Raw genomic sequence first — 25,151 nt, 5'->3', positions numbered from 1 at the left:
CATATTGCTTTTCTCATAAGCCAAGATGACCCAGGCTGACTTAACCTGTGCTCAGATACATCTTTCTCTGCCCATTAGCTAATGCCATGGCGCCAAACAATTGAAGAGGGAAATGGGGCATGGTAATTTTAATAATTATCAAATAAAATGGAAGTACCAGTTCAGGGAAAGGAGGTGAGCTAATTTCTCAGTATAGCTAATGGAGCAAATTTTCTTTCTCTTCCTCTGCTCTAGGTAGTTACAATGTGTGCTATCCGTTGGTCAGAAAATATGGGTGGCAGGTTGCATTCAGGTGACCAAATATGGAAATCTAAATGTTAAATGAATGAATAGGCAAGGAAAGAATCAATAGAAAGATGTAAAAGAAATATATTACAAATTTACTTTCCTGATCTTCTTCTTTTCTTTTTTATTTTATGATTTTTTTTTAGTTGTTAGCATTTTGGGGTGTGTGAATGGGTGTGTGAAAAACTAATTTATTTCAATAATTTATTATAGAAAATCAAGTAATATTTTGAGGTATTGTAACACTTCCTTTTCTGACTATTTGGAAATTATTGTTCATATACTTTTTCAGTGGCAATGAGCTGTGAAGTGGGAGAGGTGAGGCAATAGCTTTGTTCTCTGCTCCAGTAACCGGCCTCATAGCCAATCCAATAGCTTGCTTTCTGCAGCAAAAAGATAAAAATAGAGCAAGGGGAAAAAAGAAAAATGCTGCCGTGAATGGCTGTACAGATGAAATGAAAAAGGGGAAAAAACTTAGAAAAGAGCTTTTTAAAAAAAGTTTGCAAAAATTGCCATGAATGTTCTTATGCTTCTATTTTATGAAAGGAACCTATTGCCAGTTTATGTCAAATGTCAGCATATTATATTCCGTTCAATAAAGAAAAACCACGGTTTGCTGTTGTTTAAACCTGCTTTTATTTATATATTTGGTATAGGCAACTGGACTTTCTTGTTTTGCTTGAATACATTTTGCTTCTCATCCAAGAAGCTTCTTTAGTTCTGACTAAATAGAAGAGATTTGTCTGTGCCCTCAAGGTCACCTGAACATGATCTCATCACTAGTGATCCTGAAGGCATAGACAAACCTCCACATGCCCTCAATGACTCAGAAAGAGTGCTAATGACTCGATGGCTGCAAGGAATATAAATCCATCCATTCTTCACAATTCAGTTAGAAGCTGAAGAAGCTTCTTGAATGAGAAGCGAAATGTCTTCAAACAAAACAAGAAAGTCCAGTTGCCTTTTGAAAGAACGGTAGAACATAGTAGAGCAGTTTACTTTATCTGATTGAAAAAAATCCAGATGACCAAGAGATGTCAATAAAAATTTTCTGTGTCATAATGCTGCCATCTATACAGCTTTGGCAACTAAGATACTGTGGTTCTATGTTTTCTGAAAAGAGTACTCTTTGAATAAGAGCTTGTTGATTTCTGAATCAGCATTCTGAACTTTGCAACTGTGAAATTACTGCAAAAGTGTTTGATCTCTTTTTTGTGACTGATCATTCCTTTTCTTCATTGTCCTAATTCCAGTTTTGTAGTATTGTGATTTTTAATTACAAATGACTCTCTGTTCACTTGAAAAAAATGATGTTCATATTCTATTACTTGGAGAATAACTTCCCCAAGTTATTAATTAAATTAAGATATTTTACGAGAAGAGTCCTCCACTCCTCTGCTCACAACAGAATACTTATATCACCAGGCTTGACATTTTGGGCTTAGATAACTTAGAACCATGCCGCCTTCGGTTTGACCTGAGCATAATACACAAAATTATCTGCTACAATGTTTTACCTGTCAATAACTACTTCAGCTTCAACTGCAACATTACACTAGCTCACAATAGATGCAAACTTAATGTAAACTGCTCCAAACTCAATTGCAGAAAATACAACTTCAGCAACAGAGTGACTCTGCAGTTTCATTCCCAAACCCCCATAACTTTAAGCTTAGACTGTCTACTGTTGACCTCACCCCATTCCTAAGAGGTGTGTAAGGGCCGTGCATAAGCGCACCAATGTGCCTACTGTCCCTATTCTACTGTCTCCACTTATTCGTAATATATCTATTACAAACATAATCATGTTTGTACTTATATCTGTTACCTTATGCATGCTTGACAAAATAAATAAAATTAACTATTTAGATTTTTTAAAATTAGAATGTATGTAAGAAAATGCTAGTTAAAAGAGCCAGTTTGTGTAAGAGTTAATCTGCTGGCTAGAAACCAGGAGACAGTGAGTTCTGGTCCTACCTTAGTCATGAAAGTCAATTGGGTGACCTTGAGCCAATCACTTTCTCTCAACTCTTCTCACTTCAGAAAGTTGTTCTTGTGGGGAAAATAGGAGAAAGAAGGAGCATTGTGTGTTTGCCACCTTGAGTTATTTGTAAAAATAATAAACATGGGATAAAAATCTAATAAATGAAAGAGTAGAAGTTGCAACATTCATGTTATTTGTAAAATATAATATTGTTGTGTAATAATATTGCAGCTGAAAAAGGAAAGGCTTAGGATTTTGGGGGGATGTATAGTATATACAAATAGCAGGATATGCATTTTAGATTAAAGATTAGCAAATCTTTTAGGTTAAAAACTAGCAGTGTAATTTCAGTGTCCCAAGTAGCATTCTCCATTTAAAAATCACAATTGAAAAAGTGGATTTAAAAAGTAAATAGCTGAAAAATCAGCATAGAACCATCAGGTTCTATGCCACCATCAAGATCTCAAGAGCAAGAAGAAGATCCCATAGTTGGAATATCTATGACTTTGACACTGGATGTTTTCAGTCTACTAAAAGCATACTTGTTCAATGCTCATTCTACAGAGATTTTGAAAGCACACTCTTATCTCTGCGTTACTTTCAGCGGTGTCAGGTTGCACAGCTTAATCTTATGTTCTCTTATTACTTTTGAACTGTAATCCCATCATAACATAACATATAAGGTTGCCATGTTTTGGACTGCAGTGTGTAAAATTTACCAGAAACTGATAGACAGTAAATGCAGCAACATCGGAGGAAAACTATACTGTGTATTTTAATACCAGTTAATAATAATATTGCAACAACACCTTTAATAGCATCAAATAACATCTGCTTATACTTGGTCCTTGAGAAGGACTCAGTAGATGGATAAAAATGTAAACTCTAAATATCTGGCTGACTTGTCGAACCAACCATAATAATAAATTATTAAATATGCATACTGTCAGACTTTCAACAACAATGGGTGGTTCACAACAACAGTCAAATTAATTATAGTAAAATCAACAAAATATAAAAATAAAATATGGCAAGCACCATAAATCCGATGGAATGAAGCAAAGGGTTCTCCCTTGTCAAAGGCATGGGTGCAAACCTTCACAGTTCTTCTAAAAACAGCGGGGAGCATTCAAATCTCTTCCAGAAGGTAGGAACTGTTACAGAGAAGGTACTCTTTCAGGGTCCTGACTTTGTTATTTCAAGGCAGAGGCACACAATCTCCTTCAGAAAGGCTGCCACAATGATCTGGACCCAACTATGGGTCATCTTCCTGGCTGCTTTTACTAAATAGGAGGGATCTAAACCCAGTAAACAGGTGGCAAGCTGACATCACAGAAACCTGGCCATTTCCGCAGGCCTATTTCTAACAGTGTTCCATGCACTTTCGGCGTTTAGTCATGCTGACCACAGGACCACGGAGTCGTCTTCGGACACCTCTGGCTCTACGGCTTTGAAACGGAGATGAGCACCGCCCCCTAGAATCAGGAACCACTAGCACATATGTGGGAGGGAAACCTTTACCTTTATCTTATTTCTATTTTTATGCCTTTTTGTTTAGTATTTAATTGCATTTCATTTTATATGCTAACAGTCATGCCACTTGTTTTATGCTACATTATATAACACATAGCTATAGTATTAACATTAATGATAATTTAAACACACAGATTTCAGTGGTTTAGTGTTTTATACTCCATGATGATAATTCAATTTTTAGTTATTTTAATTATAATTCAATCTGGAATGATTGTAAGTTTATATTGTTCTAATGTAAATTCATAATTTAATTTATACAATAATTTGGGTATGTGAATTATTCCATTCCAGATGACAGCCAAATTAATCTGAAGCATTGCATAAATCAGTGATGGCAAACCTTTTTTGGCTCGTGTGCCATAAGTGGGGGGAGCGCAGGGGGGTCATGGGCGAGCGTGCTTCACCCATGCGCGCACTACAGGCGTGATCCCCCCATTTTTACATGCTTTTTTCGCCCTCACCAGGCTCCAGAGGCTTTATAGGAGCCGGGGGATGGTGAAAACAGCCTCCCCGCCCCCCCAGATGCCTTCCGGAGGTGTCAGGGAAGCCTCCAGACGGTCCTGGAAGCCTTCGGAGAGCTCAAAACGATCCTCCGAGCAAACAGGAAGTGACTTCCGGTTTGCTCAGAGGGTCGTTTTGAGCACTCTGAAGGCATCAGGGAAGCTCATGAAGTCTCCGGAGGGCCTCCAGGGGGGTTCTTTTCGCCCTCCCCAGGCTCCTATAAAGCCTCTGGAGCCTGGGGACGGCGACAAATGGCTCCGCGAGCCACCTATGGCACATGTGCCATAGGTTCGCCATCACATTTATGCCATAAATGGAAATGAAAATAAGTACTGCCTAAACAAATGTGTGGGTTTTGTGCTGATCACATGGAACTGCAAAAAAAAACAACAGTTATAATATTTTAGTTCAGAGGTACAGTATTTCAGGGTCAAAGGCTATGCACAATCTTTTCTTAGGCTATATTTGCTGATGCAATTATCCTCTGTTGTAGAGTAAACACTAAATATTATAACCTAGTGACAACTTTTGGGGGACTTTGGAAGTTCTACCTAAGATTAAGGGAGTCTATGATGCTTTGAGCTGTAAATTATGTTCCTATTTTAGCAGTGTTGTAATTTCTACTTTAGCGCATCCATAAGGAACCAATAGGGTAAGCCACTATGTGGAGTACCTTTAATTCATATATAGATCATATATGATATAAATATTTTCTTTTAGTAATGATCCATGCAGTTCAGATATTTGTACTCCTTTTCTATTTTCACATGCAGATATCTGAAATAAAAGGCTTCTTTTATTCATTATTAATTCATTATTATTTAGCAGCACATACTGTAAAAAAGTGAAGGTTTTGCATTAGTAATATGCTTCACTATTGTTTTGCACAGCACTATACTATTCCATGTCTATGGAGATTCGCAGTCATCAAATCATGGTTGTTCCAAGGGTGCATTTTCAAACGCAACTGGACTTTCTTGATTTTTCTTGAAGACATTTTGCTTCTTTTCCAAGAAGCTTTTTCAATTCTAACTAAGTAGGGGGCTAACTGAAAAGAGTATAAATTCTTCCTTCCTTATCTAGAGAAATAGAGGTAGTTCTCAATTTACAACCATTCATTTAATGACCATTCAAAATTACAACAGCACTGAAAAAAGTGACTTATAGTATGACCATTTTTCACACTTATTGCCATTGCAGCAGTGACGTGCGGTGAGGTTTATGACTGGTGAGGCTGGTGACGTCATCAAACCACGTGGTTGCTCCGATCGCACGGGCGCAGCCCAAACGGAGAAGTTTCTTTTCTCAGAAATGTCAGAAAGAGGCAGGCAGGCTGCCGCAGCTCCACTGAGAAGACATTTCTGAGAAGAGAAACTTCTCCTTTCTCCTCCTCCCCCCCCCTTCTAGCACTGATGATGTACCGTGTTTCCCTGAAAATACGACAGGGGCTTATTTTCTTTTGCCCCATGAAATATGCCCTTGGGCTTATTATCAGGGAGGGCTTATCGTTTTGGGGCTGCCGGGTGGCAGCTCCCTTGTGAACTGGCTCCCGAAGAGCCGGGCACAGCCTCAGGGGCGAAGCAGCCATGAGGTAACCATGCTCACGAGCAGCCGCCCAGCAAATCCCCTCTCCAGCCGGGAAAAGCACCATTCACTGACCTAGGGGGTATCCCTAAGGTGCCAAGCCATGTGGTGCTCTGCCCGCCCCCCCCCCCCAGCTCCCGCGGCTTGGCACATTCGGGATACCCCCTAGGTCAGTGCATGGAGCTCTGCCCGGCTGGAGAAGGGGGTTGCGCAAGCGCCTGTTTCGCCTGCAGCTTCACCAAGCCCTTGCGCAGCTCTCCCAGGCCACCGCCACTGGCCGCTGCTGCCCGCCGCCGACCGCCGCCGCCCTGCTCCGAGCATAACTTTCAAACTCCAAAACTCGCGGCCGAATCTTCCAGCATCGGCCGCTCTAGGAGTGCTCTCTATGGTGGGCCGGCTACCGGACAGAGAGTTTTGCGGACAGCGTCTTCCAGCAGCCGGCCCACCATAGAGAGCTGGAAGATTCGGCCGCAAGTTTTGGAGTTTGAAAGTTATGCTTGGAGCGGGGCGGCGGCGGTCGGCGGCGGGCAGCAGCGGCCAGCAGTAGTGGTCTGGGAGAGCTGTGCAAGGGCTTGGTGAAGCTGTGGGCGAAACAGGCGCTCGCGCAACCCCCTTCTCTAGCCAGGCAGAGCTCCATGCACTGACCTAGAATGTGCCAAGCTGTGGGAGCTGTGGGGGCGGGCAGAGCACCACATGGCTTGGAACCTTAGGGATACCCCCTAGGTCAGTGAATGGCGCTTTTCCCGGCTGGAGAGGGGATTTGCCGGGCGGCTGCTCGTGAGCATGGTTACCTCATGGCTGCTTCACCCCTGAGGCTGTGCCCGGCTATTCAGGAGCCAGTTCACAAGAGAGCAGCTGCCCGGCAACTCTCCCCTCTGGCCAGACAGAACGCCACTCCCCAACCTAGCGGTATACCGAAGGCGGCAAGCAACGTGAGCGCTCCCCCCCGGCTCCTGTAACTTGGCGCTTTCGGGATAACGCTAGTTCAGTGAGCGGTGCTCTGCCTGGCTGGAGGGGGGTGGTTGTCCAGGGGGTTTATTTTCGGGGGTGGGCTTATATTTTTGCCCACGTGAAAATTGTGGCAAGGGTTTAGTTTTGGGACAGGTTGTATTTTCGGGGAAACACGGTACCTAGGCATTTTTTGCATCGGGCGAGCCCGGGATCCTTGCAAGGGGAATGGGACCACGTGTGCAGGCGGCTCCTCAGCGCACAGCTTCAGATTAGCAGAGCCGCGATCCCCTTCCCCTGCACACGTGGTCCCATTCCCCTCCTTCCTGAGCCAACATGAAGGGGACCGCGGCTGCGCTGATTGAGGCTGGAGCTGAGGAGCCTCCTGCACACGTCCCGTTCCCCTTGCAAGGATCCTGGGCTCGCCCGATGTAAAAAAATGGCGAGATCGGCACACTTGGGGCTGCTGCTGAGATGTCCAGGGAGGCTAAACCAAGCCACGCGCCTCTCCCAGCCACTTTCACGGCTTCCTGGAGTAATTCTTTTTTATTTTCATGATGAGAGTGGTGAGGCTCCGCCTCCCCTGACTGCACGTCACTGCATTGCAGCATCCCCATGGTCACATGATCAAAATTCAGCTGCTTGGCAACTGGTTCATATATGTGACAGTTGCAGTGTCCCAGTGTCATGTGATCATCTTTTGTGACCTTCTGACAAAAAAAGTCAACGGAGAAACCAGATTCATTTAAGTACTAATTTAACAACTGCAGTGATTCTGTTAACAGGAGATGCAGTAGCGTAGTGGTTGAATTACACTGGAGATGGTCTTTGCTTCAGCAGTTTGAGTCCTAGCATTGTGTGGCACTGTCCCATCACTTGCCGCAGCTTCTGCCCACCTAGCACTTTGAAACCATGTTCTATGCGAGTAGACAATCCGGTGTTCTTTTCAGGCAATCAGATTTTTGCTGGCTCTGAACCTTTCTGGTTGTAATGCCCATTTGCGAGGTAGCTCCAGTGGAGGGAAAGGGCCTTGGAGGATGCTGCAGTAAGAGCCACTCATTTTTCTTTCTGGTGGGAAGCTAGCTCGCCCTTCTGTGGCACACCTTGGGAAGCGCGCAAACATATACCACAACAAAGCTACTAAATTGGCAGGCACACAACTACTCATTAGCATTGTAGTGTCTTGCCCAATGTAACAACACTATATGCTAAATAAAATAAATTTCATTTAACAACTGTGGCAAGAAATGGAGCAAAATTCACAACTGTCTTGTTTATCAACAGAAATTTTGAACTCAATTGTGGTCATAAGTTGAGGACTATCTGTACATTTCTTCTGGCTTTTGCATGACTTCGCCATTTAGGAATAAATGTGGCATTTTGAGTTCACATGTAATTATCAACCAAGAAAAAAAAAACCCGATGGAGTTAGAGGGGGCACTATTTGATAATATCAATAAAAGAATCTGCATTTTAAGAATATGAGTAGTTGATTTGTTGCTTTTACTTTCAGAAACTGAAATGTTATAAAATGTTATAAATAGCATTGCCTGTTATATTTTGAAAGTCTTATTTTCTGGGCATAGGAAGATTGAATTTGTAAAACTGACCTGTAATTTACTACTATTCTGGGACTAGGATATGTCAAATGCTGCATTACTTTTATTAGATTGGAAATATTATTGCTATGAAGATAAGCACTAATGATTCGAATTGTTAATCCTTATTTTGACTACCCCATTTTGAATAATGTTGTCCAATAATCTGTTTTCTTCATAATTTATTATAAATATTAGACTTTTCATAAAAATTACCCTAGTTATGACTGCAATCTTAAGCATAGGATAAGAGGATGTATCATCTCGACTTATACAAATTCCCATGAATTCTTTCAGCTATCACTTTTTCAGAGGACATTTATTATTTTGTGTTTTTAAATTCCTATTTAGTAACTCAAAATAACAGGAATAAAAGCAATCAAAACCTCTAATCCACATATTTCTTTTAGTGAATGCTGATACTGGTAAGCACCAATATTAACATTTTCTTACACTATAGTTAAAATACTTCTTTTAACTCATACAATTTTATAGTCATAATTATGACAATGTAAATTAGGTTCCATACATTTAAGAAAATATATGTGAATTATATTTTTAGGCATCTTTGAACCTTATAGAATGAATTTGTTCTTGAAAACATCTCTGGATGTAGTTACAAGAACCATGCTCTCTGATGGTAGCAATCAGATCAGCAATGTTCTTGTAGTATAAGGGAAAAAACTAGTTATTGATTCTTTCTCCTTCCAATAAATGTTCTGATCTTACAGTTGCTTTCTGCTTCAGATCTAGATTTCTCATCCTAATATAAGTAGCTTTTTTCTGTGATTCTCTTCCATTATTTCTTCTTTGGTCTTATTCACACACACACACCATTGGTCCCTTGTTCTTTTCCCTTTTATCTCCACTACTGTGTTTTTTTCATATATCATATACCTAGTGTAGATTCTCTTTTCTCTATAGCAATACAGCTTCCTAATCTTTCTGACAGTTAACAGTCTGTCAAATGCAACTTCTAGTCTTTCAGATATCATCAGTTTTGTCAAGCACAGCCTGTTGAATGTTTACTATTCTTTACTAATCTGTTACCCTAATGGGAAATAATTATTAGAACTAAAACTGCATCTTATTGATTTCATTTTAAATTATGAGTGTTACATTTGGGATTTATCATACTCAAGAGACAAAATTGACTGAATTCTTTTTAGCTTTTTATGTCCTACTATTATTCAAATATGGTCAAAGCAAATTTATAAAGATATTTGTTACTCTTACAAAAAGAGACACAGTGGCTCAGTGGCTTAATGATGCTGGAGATAGTCTTTGTCTGCGGTTTGAGTCCTAGCATTGATGTCACTCAAATCTGCTTTTGCCCACCTAGCAGTTTGATAGCATGTTATATGTAAGTAGATAAATAGGTACCACTTCAGCGGGGAGACAAGCCAGCACTTTGTGCAGCCAGTTAGCATCCTGCTGATACTGAACCTTCCCAGTTGTGACACCTGTTTACAAGGTGGCTTCAGTAGACGGAGATGGCCCCAGATGCTCCTGCAGGAAAGTGGCTCATCTTTCTTTCTGGTGCTCAGCTAGGTTGCCCATCTGTGGTGCACCTTGGGAAACATGCGAACATGAACCAAACAGGACTAGAAATCTCAGGGAACCAAACTGCTCTGAATTAGCATTGTAATCTCCTGGCTAATGTAACATCACCATACATTAAAGAAATTAAAAACTCTTGCAAAAATGTGTCCTTATTTTGCATGGTTTTTGCCTAGATTCAGCACTTTTGCTCTATTTTTTAATGAAGGATTAATTAAAATGATAGAATGCTAGTTTATGCCATATCAGTTCACAAACTATCAGTAATAATAATAATATATTTATTTCTTAGCCGCACCCTCTCCCGAAGGACTCGGGGCGGCGTACAACAAAACATTCGAAATAAATATGCAAACAAAACAAACATATAACAAGATACACTAAAACATACATACATATATATAAGGAGGAGATCGATTAATAAAAACAATTAAAATACTGTAATTTAAAACCCCTAGAAATTAAATGTAATTAAAATACCCAGTTAAAAAACCCGTCAGGAGCGATATGGTTAAATCAAAGTTGAGCCAGGCCAGCTGCTTGGAATAGGTGGGTCTTAAGCTTAATACGAAAGGAGCGGAGGTCAGAGGTATTCCTAATATCCGGAGGGAGGTCATTCCACAGGGCTGGGCCCGCCACAGAGAAGGCTCTACTCCTAGGCGCCGCTCCACGACATTGTCTAGCGGACGGCACCTGGAGGAGCCCCTCTCTGTGCGAGCGAATTGGTCGCAGGGATGTATGGGGCAGAATACGATCCCGCAAGTAACTAGGTCCTAAGCCATGGAGCGCTTTAAAGATAGTTATCAAAACCTTGAAACGCACCCGATAGGCCACAGGAAGCCAGTGCAGCTCGCGCAGGAGCGGTGTCACGTGGGAGTACCTGGTACTCCCCATAATTACCCGCGCGGCTGCGTTCTGGACCAACTGCAGCCTCCGGGTGCATTTCAAGGGAAGCCCCATGTAGAGAGCGTTACAGTAGTCCAAGCGAGACGTCACCAGCGCATGAGTGACTGTGCGCAAGGCATCCCGGTCCAGTAGGGGGCGCAATTGGCGCACCAGGCGAACCTGGTGGAACGCCCCCCTTGCCACGGCTGTCACATGGTCATCCATGGACAGCCGGGCATCTAGGAGGACGCCCAAATTGCGCGCCCGCTCCACGGGGGCAAGATGGATGCCCCCAATGGCCAATGATGGAGTTAATTGGCTGAACCGGGGGGCTGGTACCCACAGCCACTCCGTCTTGGAAGGGTTGAGCTTGAGTCGGTTGTCATCCATCCAGATCCGTACGGCTTCCACACACCGGGACATCACTTCGATGGCCTCGTTGGGGTGGTTCGGGGTGGAAAAGTACAGCTGAGTATCATCAGCGTACAGATGGTATCCCACCCCGAAACCACGGATGATCTCACCCAGCGGCTTCATATATGTGTTGAACAGGAGTGGCGAGAGGACCGACCCCTGTGGCACCCCACAGGTAAGGGGGCGTAGGGTCGACCTCTCTTCTCCTGTCAACACACGCTGCGTCCGGTCAGAAAGGTAGGAGCCGAACCACCGCAAAACGGTGCCCCGGACCCCCAGCCCCTCCAGCCGGCGCAGCAGGATACCATGGTCGATGGTATCAAAAGCCGCCGAGAGGTCTAATAGGACCAGGATAGAGGAACAACCTCTATCTCTGGCCCTCCAGAGATCATCTACCAACGCGACCAAGGCCGTCTCCGTGCTGTGACCGGGGCGGAAGCCGGACTGGCGCGGGTCTAGATAATCATTTTCCTCCAGATGTCGTGGGAACTGGCAGGCCAGTGATAATGTGACAGTGTGTGTTACTTTTACAGAAGTCTTTTGAAGTCTATTCTGCCTCTCCATACTTCCTCTACATACAGCAAAAACTTTTAAGAAAATAATTTGGTAATAGAACTAGGATTGTGAAGCAGTTTCTTAATTTGTATTTGGCCATTTTTGTTTATTGAATTAGCTAGATTTAAATGCATCTATGGAATATGAATATAGATGTGTCATATTGTGATCTATGTGAGAGACCCTTGTAATTTAATAAAAAGCAGTTCACTTGTTTGAAAGGAAAGCTAACAATTTTATTTTTCTCTTTTACAATAACACTATGAGATCAAATCATACAAGAATATCAACAAATAAACATTCATCCACAGTTTCATTAATTAAACAAATAAAGGTTGTTGATGGCAGCCTTTGGATTAGGGAACAAATTAAAACATTCCAACTAACTGACTCTTCTAGCCACATGACATCACTATAGCACACAAACCAATTAAAGCCCTCCAAAACATCCCAAATGGAGGATGAAAGGGCTGCAAGTCTTCAGAATCATAAAGAAAGATACAGGAGGAGATAGGAAAAGATGGAGGAGGAAAACGCAAATCAACTCAAAGATACATGGCAAACACTAATTTGCAAAAGTTTCTCAACATAACAATATTCACTGTCAATAGAGCCAGGGTCATTGGTTTGATGTGAGTGAGTATAAAAATTGATTGATCCTAAAACCTTGTTTTTTAAAGAAATTTCATTTAATGCAACATATATATTTTTTAAAAATATATGTGACTTCCTTTACGTGTTCTGATGTTCCTTCTTTTCCTATTTCTAATTATCCACAGCAGGCAAGAGGGGTCACTGTTCCATTGTAGTTAGGTTTCTAGGCTATTTTCTTTTACAATAACATCATTTTGATACTGTTTTGTTGTAATAGTTATTTTCTTGATTGCATTGTTGTCTAGATGCAACATTATTATGCTAAAAACAAGATATAATTTGCATAAAACTTTCATTATCAAAAGAATTTTAGAAACAAAGTCAATGAAGCATGACTTGCTGCAACTGAATTAAATTTCATGAGTTTCTTAATGATGAACAAGAGAGACTAAATAAAAAGAATAACTAAATTTCTAATAATTGCAACAAAGCAAAGATATGTTTCATCCACCCAAAATAAAATATTATTTTTAGTTTCTGTACTTCTTACTGCTGCAACAGTTGTAGGATATACTGAGATGTGATCACATACTGGTCATAATTTTAAATATTTCTGAATAAATTAGGTTAACATAAATTATTGTTCTAGATAGCTAGTTATAAAAATACGAATGGTGTATTTTTTCATCCTTATATGGCATGCTTGTGTATGTGTATGTATTATTATGTATTACTCTTGTATTCAGATATATTCGTATAGATATTTAGGCTTAAACTAACTTTATTGTCACTTTAAATGTACACAAATCGGCATACTTTAAAATAAAATTTCATTGCATACGGGGGTCTCAAAGGGTCACCACCTCCAATATAAATGACAAATAAATAAAATAAATAAATAAATAAAGCATGTACCCACATACCCACATATATGACACAGGAAAACAACACAGTCTAGTTCGAATGTATATATGTACGTGGAGAGAGAAATGAATCTTGTGAGTTTACAAGGCAGATGGCATAGGGAACAAAGCTGTTACAGAATGAGGTAGTCCTGCTAGAAATACTTCAAAACCTCCTCCCAGAGGAGAACAAATGAAACACATTTATGTGTACATGTAAGAGACCGTGTGTGGCTATAAAATAAGTGAGAGTATTAAATGTGTGTATTAGAAGTGTGATATACTGAATTAATCTAAATTTCTGGGCTTGTATTAACCAGAAGCTAATAGTCTGCTGGGGCGACAAAAATATGTTAGGCTCAATGTGTTTGGCTAGCTTGTGTCTGCGAACATAAATTAGCAATTCTGGAATGAGAAAAAAGGATAATGAAATTTATTGTAATTCTAACAGGAATAAAACATAAATCTTTCTTTTTTATCAAAACTTATCCAGCTTTTCTCTGAACAAAAACCATAGCCATTTGGAACATAATAGAAAAATGTGAATAATATTACATTTTAATAACAAAGATATATGTTGGGATTGATAGATCTTCTTGGGAAAGCTTAATAAGGTTAGTCACTATTAACTAACATTTTAACTGATCATAAACCTCTGTATTTTATCTTCCAGGAGTTACAGTTTGAAAGGCTTACACGAGAACTTGAGGCTGAACGTCAGATTGTGGCCAGCCAGCTGGAGAGATGTAAACTTGGATCTGAGACTGGAAGCATGAACAGCATTAGGTACTTAATTAGAATGGTTTTATTATTTTTGCATAATAAATTGAAATCGATAATTGATTGTACTGATCATCCCCTTGTGTATTAGAAGGTGTCTAATATGGCAGTAGAGCAAAATTATTTTTAAGTTACATTATGTGTGTTAACCTGATAATGAATTTGAGTAAAAACTGGTAGCAAAAACACACGCTGTAAAAACTGGGGTGGTGATGAAATAGCATGACATATAAATTTAGTTCCTTTAAAAAAAGAATGGGCAAAAATCAATGTGAGAAATAAGTCCAGTGCTGTAGAATTTGAAAATGCAGAGTGCTGCAGGTAATTTGCTGCCATACAAACATAATAATATTTTTTCTTCATTTTTCAATTTGATCATTTTAATCAAGGAAATATTTCCCTTAAAATAACTGTATCATGAATTGTTTTGATTTTCTTTCCTGGTATTTTTGCTAGAGAATTGTCAACCTTAAAATGAGTTTTGTGATTATAATTCTGCTACTTATTTAATTTTTAAAGATCTAGAGAAATACAGATAGTCCTCAACTTACAACAGCATTGAAAAAAGTGACTTATGACTGTTTTTCATACTTACGACCATTGCAGTATCCCCATGGTTACATGATCCATATTCAGACACTTGGCAACTGATTCATATTTATGACAGCTGCAGTGTCTCAGGGTCACGTGATCCCCTGGTGCAACCTTCTGACAAGCAAAGTCAATGGGGAAGCCAGTTTCACTTAAACAACCATGTTATTAACTTAACAACCTCAGTGATTCACTTAACAACTGTGGCAAAGTTATAAAATATGGCAAAACTTGCTTAACAAATGTCGCACTTAGCAACAAAAATTTTGGACTCAATTGTGGTCATAGGTCAAGGACTACCTGTATGCATAAATTAATGAATTTGTATTGGTTTCTTAGATTGCTTTTTTAGTGCATGCACAGTTGGAAGTATTTAGTTTAGCTTAGGTGACCCCATAAAAGCTAAGCAGAAATGGGCGTGGGAGTCAAGAATGCCGGAAGGAGGAGCTGACATCACAACAACAACAAAAATGCACATTGAAATTTAAAAAATAAAATAAAATAATAAAATATTAAAAAGTAGTTTTGTCTAGTGGTTAAGGCATCAGCTTAGAAAGCGGGAGATCATGAATTGAAATCCTGCCTTAGCCAAGAAAAGCCAGCTGGGTGATTTCGGGCCAGTCCTGTATTTCAGCCCAATCCATCTCACAGGTTATTGTTATGGGGAAAATAGAAGATGGAAAGATACGTATATTGGATATGTTCCCTTTTGAGTTATTTGTAAAAGTAATAAAGGTGAGATACAAATAAATAAATAAAAATAAGATAATGTTAATAAGAAGCTTTCAGAGAAGTAGTCCTTTACTGGGATATGGTAAATCAAATTTGAGAATAATTTAGAAATGGGTTTAAATTCCTAGTTGTTGAAATAAACTGATAGAAATTTGAAAGACCTGAAAAATAAAGTGAAATAATTGCTACTAAGAAAGAGGTTCATCGATGAAACCACTTGCTTTTAATAAATTGTCAAATATATGTGTTCATTGTGTTTCTGATTACGTTAAAACATGGAGAAATTTATATTTTTCCAAATCTGTGCATCTTATCTCAAAGATATATTCATATCCTTATTATCTCTAAAATAGATTTGGCAACACACTCTCCTTGGGGCTTTCTTTAAAGACTATCTGGAAGCTGCAGTTGATACAAAATGCAATAGCCTCTCTATTGCAGGAACAGCATTTTGCTCTATGTGGGTTACTAGTGAGCTTTCAAGTACAATTCAAAATACCTATATATCTTGGTGCTTGGGATCTCCAGGACCATCTCTTTCTGGTAGAACCGACCTGCTACACATTCCAAATTAGAACACTGATTATTCCACCTTGAGGTTTGGAGTCCTTGAGTTCATTGAAACAATAAAAAAGAGTCAGTTTTCATTATACCCTAAATCTGTAATTTATTGTATATATACGATGCTGTACGTTTGTTCGCTTGAAAATATGACTGAACAAAGTATCACCTGAACAGATTTTATTGTAAAGGATTTAATTCACGTGTAAAGCTCCGGGTTTCTCTTATATGTATGTTCAACAAACAAAAGATGGGATTTTTATGTTTAAGCAATGCATGTGATCTGAATCAAAGGTAATACTGTACTGCTGTGTTGAGTTTAATACATACTCAGTCCCACCCTCCCACACCCTTTCCATCCTTCTCTGCTGTGGTCATATTTTAATGCAATGATCTAAATACAGAGGGTGTTATATTGGGCTTGCCTGTGCTAGTAGACTTTCAGATCCAAATGGATTGTCTGAAACCATTCCCCAGTAATGTTTATCAGCTCTTAGTTTGCCATGTTTTGAAATGCTATATTTTTTCCCTCACATGCAGAAATTCCTAAATCCTAGTTTTCAGTGGCAGTGCCTCTGTTATGGCGTACCCCTCCCAAAGAAGCCTGATTGCCTCACAGGTTTAATTTTCTGGAGATTTTTGAAAACTGAACTATTCCATAGGGCTTATAATGCATGATAGGACACAATGGGTTCTTTGATTTACTTTACAATAATCCCCAGCTAATTCCATTCATTCAGAGTTATGGTGATACTGAAAAATGGATTTACAACTGGTCATTGAAATTGCAGCTGTTGCAATTGATCCTCAAAATTCTGGCCATCACAGCATCCCTTTAATAATGTGATCATGATTTGGGCACTCAGGTCCCTGGCTTGCAATTATGACATCACAGTGAGTTGTGATGTGATTGCCATTTGCAATCTTCTCTGCCAGCTTCCCACAAGCAGAGTCAATGGCAAAGACCGCAGGGAAGGCTGGGTGAGTTTCTCCTGCTGCTTTTTCTCCTGAGGAATCTGTTCCTGAATTCAAGATCCCACAGATCTCATACAACATAGCATCACCCACATTCCATAGTGTTTATCTGTCTGAAGAACTCTACCACAGTGTCAATCAATCTGCCCAAAGCCTCCATCAGCCCTCTCATAATCTCCACCAGCCCATCCATGTCTACTGGCCCATCCACTTGAAAAGAAGTAAAACTTTTCAGTCTCACAGCTGTAGGAGAAAGAAGAACTGATCAGCTAAAGATTTGTTCCCCAAACAGTAAACTTTGACTAACAAGACAATAACTGTATTCACTCATATTGTTAAATCACATGCTGTACCTATATTAAATAAAACTTTGTGGGATAAATAAGCCATGTTTTAAAAACCACAAACTCTCTTCAAACTCTCTTTATTTGAAGATATAATCTGAATTTTGAAAGACAAATATGGCTTATATGAACTGGGGATTATTATATTATTATATTATAGTATTGAGGAGACACTGATTATATGGTTATTTATGTTCCTTTTTATGCATTTGTGATTATTTAATAGATATGCAATAAGGCAACATGTGACTAAGGTATTTCATAGCCTATAGCATATTTTTAAAGGTTTTCAACATGAGTATTTGCTTTGAACAGAATATTGCCTCTAACATTCATGGATATTTTAAATGCATTACTTAAAGATAATTGATTTTTCTTTCTTTTAATGCTTTCCACTTTATATTTTACAATGGATAGATAATTAAGAAAATAAATATATTTCCATTCAACATATATACAAGCTCCATTTATCTCCTTTTATGCACTACTATGGAAATATGCAGTGCTACAAAAGAATGTGCAATAATAAGCAAATTTAATACAAGAAATATCCACTTTAAATTCTGCAGTTTTCATAATATTCATTTTTAAAGGTTGCCTTTAATTAGATGGAATGGGATTTGAACTTATTTATCGCAGGAAAGAATGGTGTTTTCAGCCGTGCAAAAGCAGTAAGGGAAGATGGACCCATCCTTAGAATTTAGGATACTTTGATAAATGTTTCATATATTCCACTGCAGCACATATTATACTGGTATAATCCTTAATCTCATATAATAATTTTATAGCATCTTTCACAGCAGTTAACTATTCAGACTCAGATTAATTACATAGTATCAAGCTGATACAAGCTGCTTTGTTTTATTGCAAACTTAGAATGGATCACAAGAGTATTGGATTAAGTATCTCCTTTGACTGCTAGACTTATTTGACCACTGAGTAGCTCTTTATCATTTATTTATTTTTTAGTTTCTGTTAATGTTGTTCTTGCGTTCTTGAATTTGGAAGCACGTAAAATTCACAATGAGATTGTATCAGGCACTTGAGAGAAGATGGACTCAGTGTCATGTCTTACTCATTTGTATGCTGCTACAACCCTACACATAAAAGAAAATCAGTTACCATGGGATTTGGTATTGGAGACTCTGAATCAGAACAAAGACGCTATAAAGCAATTACAAAGAGCTCTACTGAATGGTTTCAAGAGAGACTTGGTAGTGATTTTCCAGTTGAGGAAGGCTTGGAAATCATGAAGTATATTACTTTGTTACAAAAGAGAAGGAACAGAAAGTGATAATTTACTCACTTTAATGTCAAATGACTAGAAACTTGTATAGAAGAAATTTTGCTGTAAACCCTAAACAAGAATGTGGATATTAATGCGCAAAACATGTTAATTATAATCAATTAAAAACAAATCATTTTATACCTGGAGGCAAATATAACAGAATGACATTTCGTTTCCCAAAACATTAGTACTTCATATAAATAGATCAGGAGTAACTATGAAGAATGATCAGTACAAATTTGAAGCACATGTGAGGGACAGCAGGGATAAAATCAGAAGGAAGTCTTTTTGCCAGATAGAAGTGTAGATATAGACTTGAAATTCTAGTCCCATTTATCGAAGTGTTTTTGTTTTTAATACAAAGAGGATCTGTTCCTTAGAAAACCTATAGGACTGTGTTGTACAGTTGCTACAGAATTGCTATATAATTTCCTTCAGTTGTTTGTTTAGGAGATGGTAGGAAAACATTGAGGAGGTTAATGAACTTTTATTTTATATTATGAATTATCAGTCAGTTTTAGACATTAATTCTCTCCCTATAATTTTTGAAACATAAATTACCAAAGAAGGGTGTCTTTTGCATTTATAACTGTACATTTAATAAAGTAAGCAGCTGTACATTAATAAATGTAATAATACATTTAATAAAGTAAGGAGGATTACTTTCAGCTGCTAATATAAGGAAATTAGGTTTTTTCAAATATTATTATGTTTTGTTTTATAAATAATGTTCTATCCTTTTTTCAGAAACTGAAAGTTCCAAATTTTCACCCTCATAGCAACCTTATTAAGTTGATTAGAAAGAGAAATAACGAGGGCTTGCAAGGCCATCACATGAAAAATTGACTACTTCAGACAGGAGATTAAGCCACTTTTCCTTCTTCCCCTCCAGTTTGACAAATGCATATTAAGACAAAGATTTGGTCTGTGCCTGTGTTTTTGAGAGAGTTTCTGTGTATGTAGATAACACTTTCATGCTCTTAGTTTTTCTTCCCAAAAGTCATCAAGCTACCATTCCCTTTAGATGACCAACAGGACAAATGAAGCAAGCATTTGTTCCAATGTGTTCTTTAACAATTGTTCGACATGTATTCTTTAACAATCCTGTGGTAGATGAAACAAAATCAACTCTACTCTGCAATACTACTGATATTGTGCAAGCAGAGAGTCTGTGACTGCCTTTCAACTACTACAAAATCCTATTTAAATTCTTGGAAATTAAAATACTATTGAAGATGAAGAAGACTTTAATTTTCAGATTATGAAAGATCATTTGGATGATGACCATTGTAAAAAGCAATATAGGTCATCCTCCATGTATGACCACAATCGGGCTGGAATCTTGGTTGTTAAGCAAAGGAGCCATTAAGTAGGATGTCATGTGTCCTATTTGCTTCACAACCACAATTGCAGCTCTACCAGTTGCAGTTTTTAAGTGATCATGTGGGTCATTAAGGAAAGCACTGGTAAGAGGCCTGGTCTTTATTCTTATTTTCCGGTGGATTCGAGGGAGGGGTAACCACGTGGGTATTATCACAGCCTGATTGGTCCATAGACTGAGAGAAAGCTGATAAAGGCTCCTGCCTTCCCCTTTACTTCCCAGTTTCCTCTCAGTCTTTCGGTCCTAGTGCTGAGTAATTCATCTACTGATAGGAATAAAATTTCTAATATTATGGGAATTAACAATTAATTCGGTTAATTGGACATTTTAAATTCCAAATTAGGCTGCGGCCCAGAGACAGTTCTGCTGTCCAAGCGGCTGGGGGAGGGCCCCGTGGGGCAGCCTCGCCTCCCCCCCGTGGGCCATTGGATTCGAACTGGTCCCCGGGGTGCAGGGGTGTCGGATTCAACTTACCGCAGCCGGGAAACCGCCGTTGGCCGTTCTGGCGTTGTAAAAGCGCACGAAGAGCCCCGTTAGCCGCCTGCTGCCGCTGGAGCAGCAAAAATTTGATTCCGCGCCGTCCCAGCTCCCTTAAAGGGACGCACGTGTGTTTTGAGGCATGCGGAGGCTCGTTAATGCAGAGGAGCCTCCGCAGTAAAAGTTGTGTGTGGAGCGGCGTTTTAAAAAGCCGGGCTGGAAGGAGGAGGTTTTCTCTCCCTTCGGGAGCCTCCTCGTGGTCTTGTTTACGCAGGCCACTGTATATTATGGGCGGCCATTTTTTACCATAGAGTTGCAGCGGCCATTTTTTACCATAGAGTTGCGGTGGCCATTTTGTTTTCCCTTTATTCAGAGTTGCGGCGGCCATTTTGTTTTCGCACCTCGTGGGCATCGCAAACCTCCGGTGCGAATTGCAGCTGCAGTTCCTCAGTAGAGAGAGTTAGCAGCCAGCGAACCCCGCTTATTGCCAGCTGCTTTCATTGTGCAGTGAAGACACGTGAGTGGAACAATGGCAAATGTGCAGGAAGCTAATCTTCCCCAGGATTCTGAATGTGCTCCTGCAGAAGGGGGAGAGCCACACGTGAGCAGACCCAGAACCAGGGCTACTTCATCCCAGCCAGGGGTCTCACGGCGTTCTTCCAGGGCTGCCACCAGGGATGAGCAAAGGAGGCAGAAGGCCTTGGAAAAGGTTGTGGCTAGGGCAGAGAAGCAGGCTCAAGGGGCTCCATCTAGGGCTAGATCTAGGTCTCCTGTTAGGCCTGCCTCAGCTCGGCCTGTGTCCTCCCCCAGGGGCTTCAGTCCTTCTTCCTCCTCAGCATCCCCTGGATCCACCAGGGGTTTCGGGCAACCTAGATCCCCTTCCCCCCCTGCCTCTCTGACTCCCATCGGGGCAGAGGAGGATCCTTTGGAAGGGACATCTAGATCCTTCCCTTCTGCTCCTAGGCTTGCTCCTCAACATCCTGAGCCCATCCAGGATGACCTTGAGGATTTGGAGCTCTTGCCTGAAAGCATTAAAAGGCTTATCTCGGCAGCTATCACTAGAGGCATAGCTCAGAGGGATAGGGCTTCTCACTCTAGCAGATCCCTCGGGCGCCACCTTTCTAGAGCTTCTTCTCCATCAGTGGTGAGTGAAACCTCTACCCGGGGGGAGGAAAATTATAATGATTTGGGGTTTTCGGAGGATGAGGATGCAGCTCCTCCGGAGGAGCCCTCCTCTTCGGCCTTGCTTCCCCCAGTTATGTTTAAGCCTCTGCTTAGTAAGGCTCGTAAGACCACCAAGATTGGTATGGGTGACCCCACGGTTCCCCCGCCCAGGGATCCTGACATGGCTATGTTCTCTAACACAGCCACCAATAAGGCAGAGATCCCTGCGCCACCTTTGTTTCTGGAGGCGGTCCAAAATCAGTGGGCGCGCCTTTCTAATTTTTCCAATCCAGGCAGCAATGACCGTCGTTTCTATAACATGGAGCAAGCCTTTGCCAAGGTCTTGCAGCTTCCCACGGTGGACACCCCAGTTGCAGCTTTGGTCTCCTCTTCTCCCGTGGTTTCTGGAGATGCAGCAGATAAGATGAAACCAGAGGACAAGAGGGCAGAGCTTACTCTTAGAAAAAACCTTAATGCTTCGGCCTGGGCTGTTAAGGCGGCGGCCACCGCCTCCTACTTTAACCGGGCCACGGTCATGTGGTTGCACAAGCTGCAGGAACGCACTCCTATTCAGGATGAGCGTCTCCATCAGGACATAACTAAAATCTTAGCGGCCTCTCAATTTTCAGCCGATGCCACTCTGGATGCGATGAAATTCGCCTCTAGTGCCCTGGCCACTTCAGTCACCTCCCGCCGCCTGTTGTGGCTTCGCAACTGGCAGATTGACAATAAAGCCAAGTGGAGTCTGGCGGGGGGCCCCTTCGTGGGCACCAATCTCTTTGGAGAGGCCCTAGATCCTATTCTGATAGAGAATAAAGATAAGAAGAAGGTCCTTCCCTCCAATGCCAAGAAGGCAGAGTCCAGACCCACTCCTTACCGTAGAACCCCTTACAGGGCTCAGGAACAGGATCAGCAGCAAAGGTTCTCTTCCTTTAGATCGGATAGGCAGTTCTCCCGCCCTTATTACTATGACCGCTTCAGGTTCCAGGGTCTAAGACTGGAGTTTCTTTCCACCCCTCCGAACTTGTTCAGAACCTTCAACCCCTCTCGCGACCCGGAAAGGCGTCGACTCATGGATCTCGCAGTGGCACATCTCCTCGAGATTGAGGCGGTCGAACCCGTTCCAACCGCAGAGCGCGGGTTAGGCCACTATTCAAACTTATTCGTGGTTCCGAAGAGTTCGGGGGGCTGGAGGGCGATTCTAGATCTCAAGCGTCTCAATCAGTACCTCCTTTACAGACGCTTCAAAATGTCTTCCCTCAGGTCCATTCTCCAAGGGGTCAGGCGGGGGGGACTACATGGCCTCGATCGACCTGACTGAGGCCTATCTTCACATCCCCATCCTCCCAGCCCACCGGAAATACCTGCGGTTCTCCCACGGGGACCGCCATTTTCAATACCGGGCTCTACCCTTCGGGCTGGCCTCAGCGCCACACACCTTCACGAAGGTCTTGGCGGCATTGGCTGCTCACCTGCGCTCAAAGCCGGTGAGGCTCCAATGCTACCTGGACGATGTCTTGGTACAGGCACAATCCTTGTCCCAGGTCACCCTTGACCTCCAGTTCACCATCAGGTGCCTTCAGTCCCTAGGGTTTTCCATAAACTTCCCCAAGAGTCATCTCACCCCGTCCACACGCATCTTACACTTGGGGACGGTGATAGATTCAGGGACAGGGATGGTTCAGCTTTCCCCAGACAGGCTCTCCAGTCTCAGGCAGCTCGTACGCAGAGTGCGCGGAAGTCGGTCAGTTTCCATCCTGACCTTGTCTCAGCTACTTGGCAAGATAGTCTCCTGCATCGGCGTGGTTCCGTGGGCCCGGCTCCATCTGCGGCCATTGCAGTGGGTCTTGATCCCTTACCAGAGGAAGAGGATGAGCAACTCCCTGAGGTCTCTGCAGCTTCCTGCATCGGTCCGAGCGTCTCTCCAGTGGTGGCTGTCTCCTGCCCTAGATCGAGGCAACACGTTTTGGGAACCGGACAGGGTGAAGGTGACGACAGACGCCAGCCTGTTCGGCTGGGGAGCGCTGGTGGGGACCAGGATGGCGCAGGGCCGCTGGTCCGTATCGGATCTCCGACACAACATCAATTGGTTGGAGCTGAAGGCAGCACGTCTGGCCCTACAACACTTCAAGGAGACTGTGCGGGGTCGTCACGTGTTACTTCTGACGGACAACATTGCCACGAAGCCCCACATCAACCGTCAGGGGGGCATGCACTCCCGGGCTCTCTGGCTAGAGGTGCTGAGACTAGGGGAGTGGGCGGAGACGCATCTAGAGTCGCTGGTGTCCGAACACATCTCCGGGGTCTCCAATCATCAGGCGGATTGGCTGAGTCGTGCGACACTCGACAACGGCGAATGGAGTCTCCATCCACAGCTGTTCCGGAAGATTTGCCACAGATTCGGCAACCCGCTGGTGGACCTGTTCGCCACGCCACGCAACACACAGCTTCCGAGATTCTTCTCCCATTTCCAGTGCCGGTCAGCAGAAGGGACGGATGCGCTCCGGAGCCGCTGGCCTCAGGGCCTTCTTTATGCCTTCCCTCCCATTCCCCTTATCCCAGGGACCATCAGGAAGGTAGTGTTAGAGAAGGCTCAGGTCATCCTCCTGGCTCCCTACTGGCCCAGGAGACCATGGTTCGCAGACCTGGTGCTCCTCTCGGTGTCCCAACCATGGAGGATTCCTCGGGAGGAGGTTGTCTTGTGCCAGGGGGTCTTGATACATCCGGAGCCCCAGTGGCTCCACCTGACCGCCTGGCACTTGAGCGGCTGCTCCTGAGGGAGGCCCACCTGTCCGCCAATGTCATCGAGACCTTGGAGGCGGCTAGGCGTCCCTCCACCACCAGGATTTATAATTCCACCTGGTCTGCCTTCGTTAGGTGGTGCAGACCGTCAGGCCTAGATCCCACCAGGGCCTCTGTGGCTAATGTCCTAGACTTCTTGCAGAAGGGTCTGGAGGGCGGCCTAGCGCCCAATACTCTGCGCAGGCAGGTGGCCGCCCCAGCCACGGTTTTGAAGGGGGAGGGGTCCTTTTCACTTTCACACTCCCCGCTTATCAAAAGGTTTCTTAAGGGGGCTTCTAATATTCGCCCCCCTCCCGTTCACAGATTTCCCACTTGGGATCTCCCCCTGGTCCTCAGAGCCCTTACAGGTTCTCCTTTTGAACCTATCAGGTCGGTGCACATGCGACTGCTGACACTCAAGGTGGCGTTTCTGGTGGCCATCACGTCGGCTAGACGCATTTCAGAGTTAGGCGCCCTGTCTTCCAGGGACGACCTTTGTATCTTTCACCTGGATAGGGTGGTTCTCCGCCTTGATCCTTCCTTTCTCCCGAAGGTGAATTCTCCATTTCATAGGGCTCAGGAAGTTGTTCTCCCTAATTTTTGCCCAGCTCCTTCCCACGAAAGGGAACGCCTCTGGCACCGTTTGGATGTTCGCCGGGCCTTACGAGTCTACCTCCGGAGGACGGAGGAGGTCCGTAGGTCTGAGGCCCTGTTTGTTTCTTTTCAGCCGG

General features: G+C 42.2%; 1 protein-coding gene across 11 annotated transcripts in view; it reads left to right on the top strand.

The window, feature by feature from the left end:
• CTNND2 (catenin delta 2) overlaps window positions 1-25,151 on the top strand; it is a 525,796-nt gene that overhangs the window by 156,814 nt on the left and 343,831 nt on the right. For all 11 annotated transcript variants that reach the window (XR_014175415.1, XM_081953365.1, XM_081953369.1 and 8 more), the window contains exon 3: window positions 14,020-14,132. Coding sequence is in view for 10 of the 11 variants with exons in the window: in XM_081953365.1 (XP_081809491.1) it covers window positions 14,020-14,132 (113 nt within the window). In the remaining variant the exon portion in view is untranslated. The remainder of the gene's footprint in view (window positions 1-14,019; window positions 14,133-25,151) is intronic.

The sequence above is a fragment of the Natrix helvetica genome (genome assembly GCF_964273705.1).
Source record: "Natrix helvetica genome assembly, chromosome: 4".
NCBI lineage: Eukaryota > Metazoa > Chordata > Lepidosauria > Squamata > Natricidae > Natrix > Natrix helvetica.
This window is presented reverse-complemented; position numbering and strand designations above follow the sequence as displayed.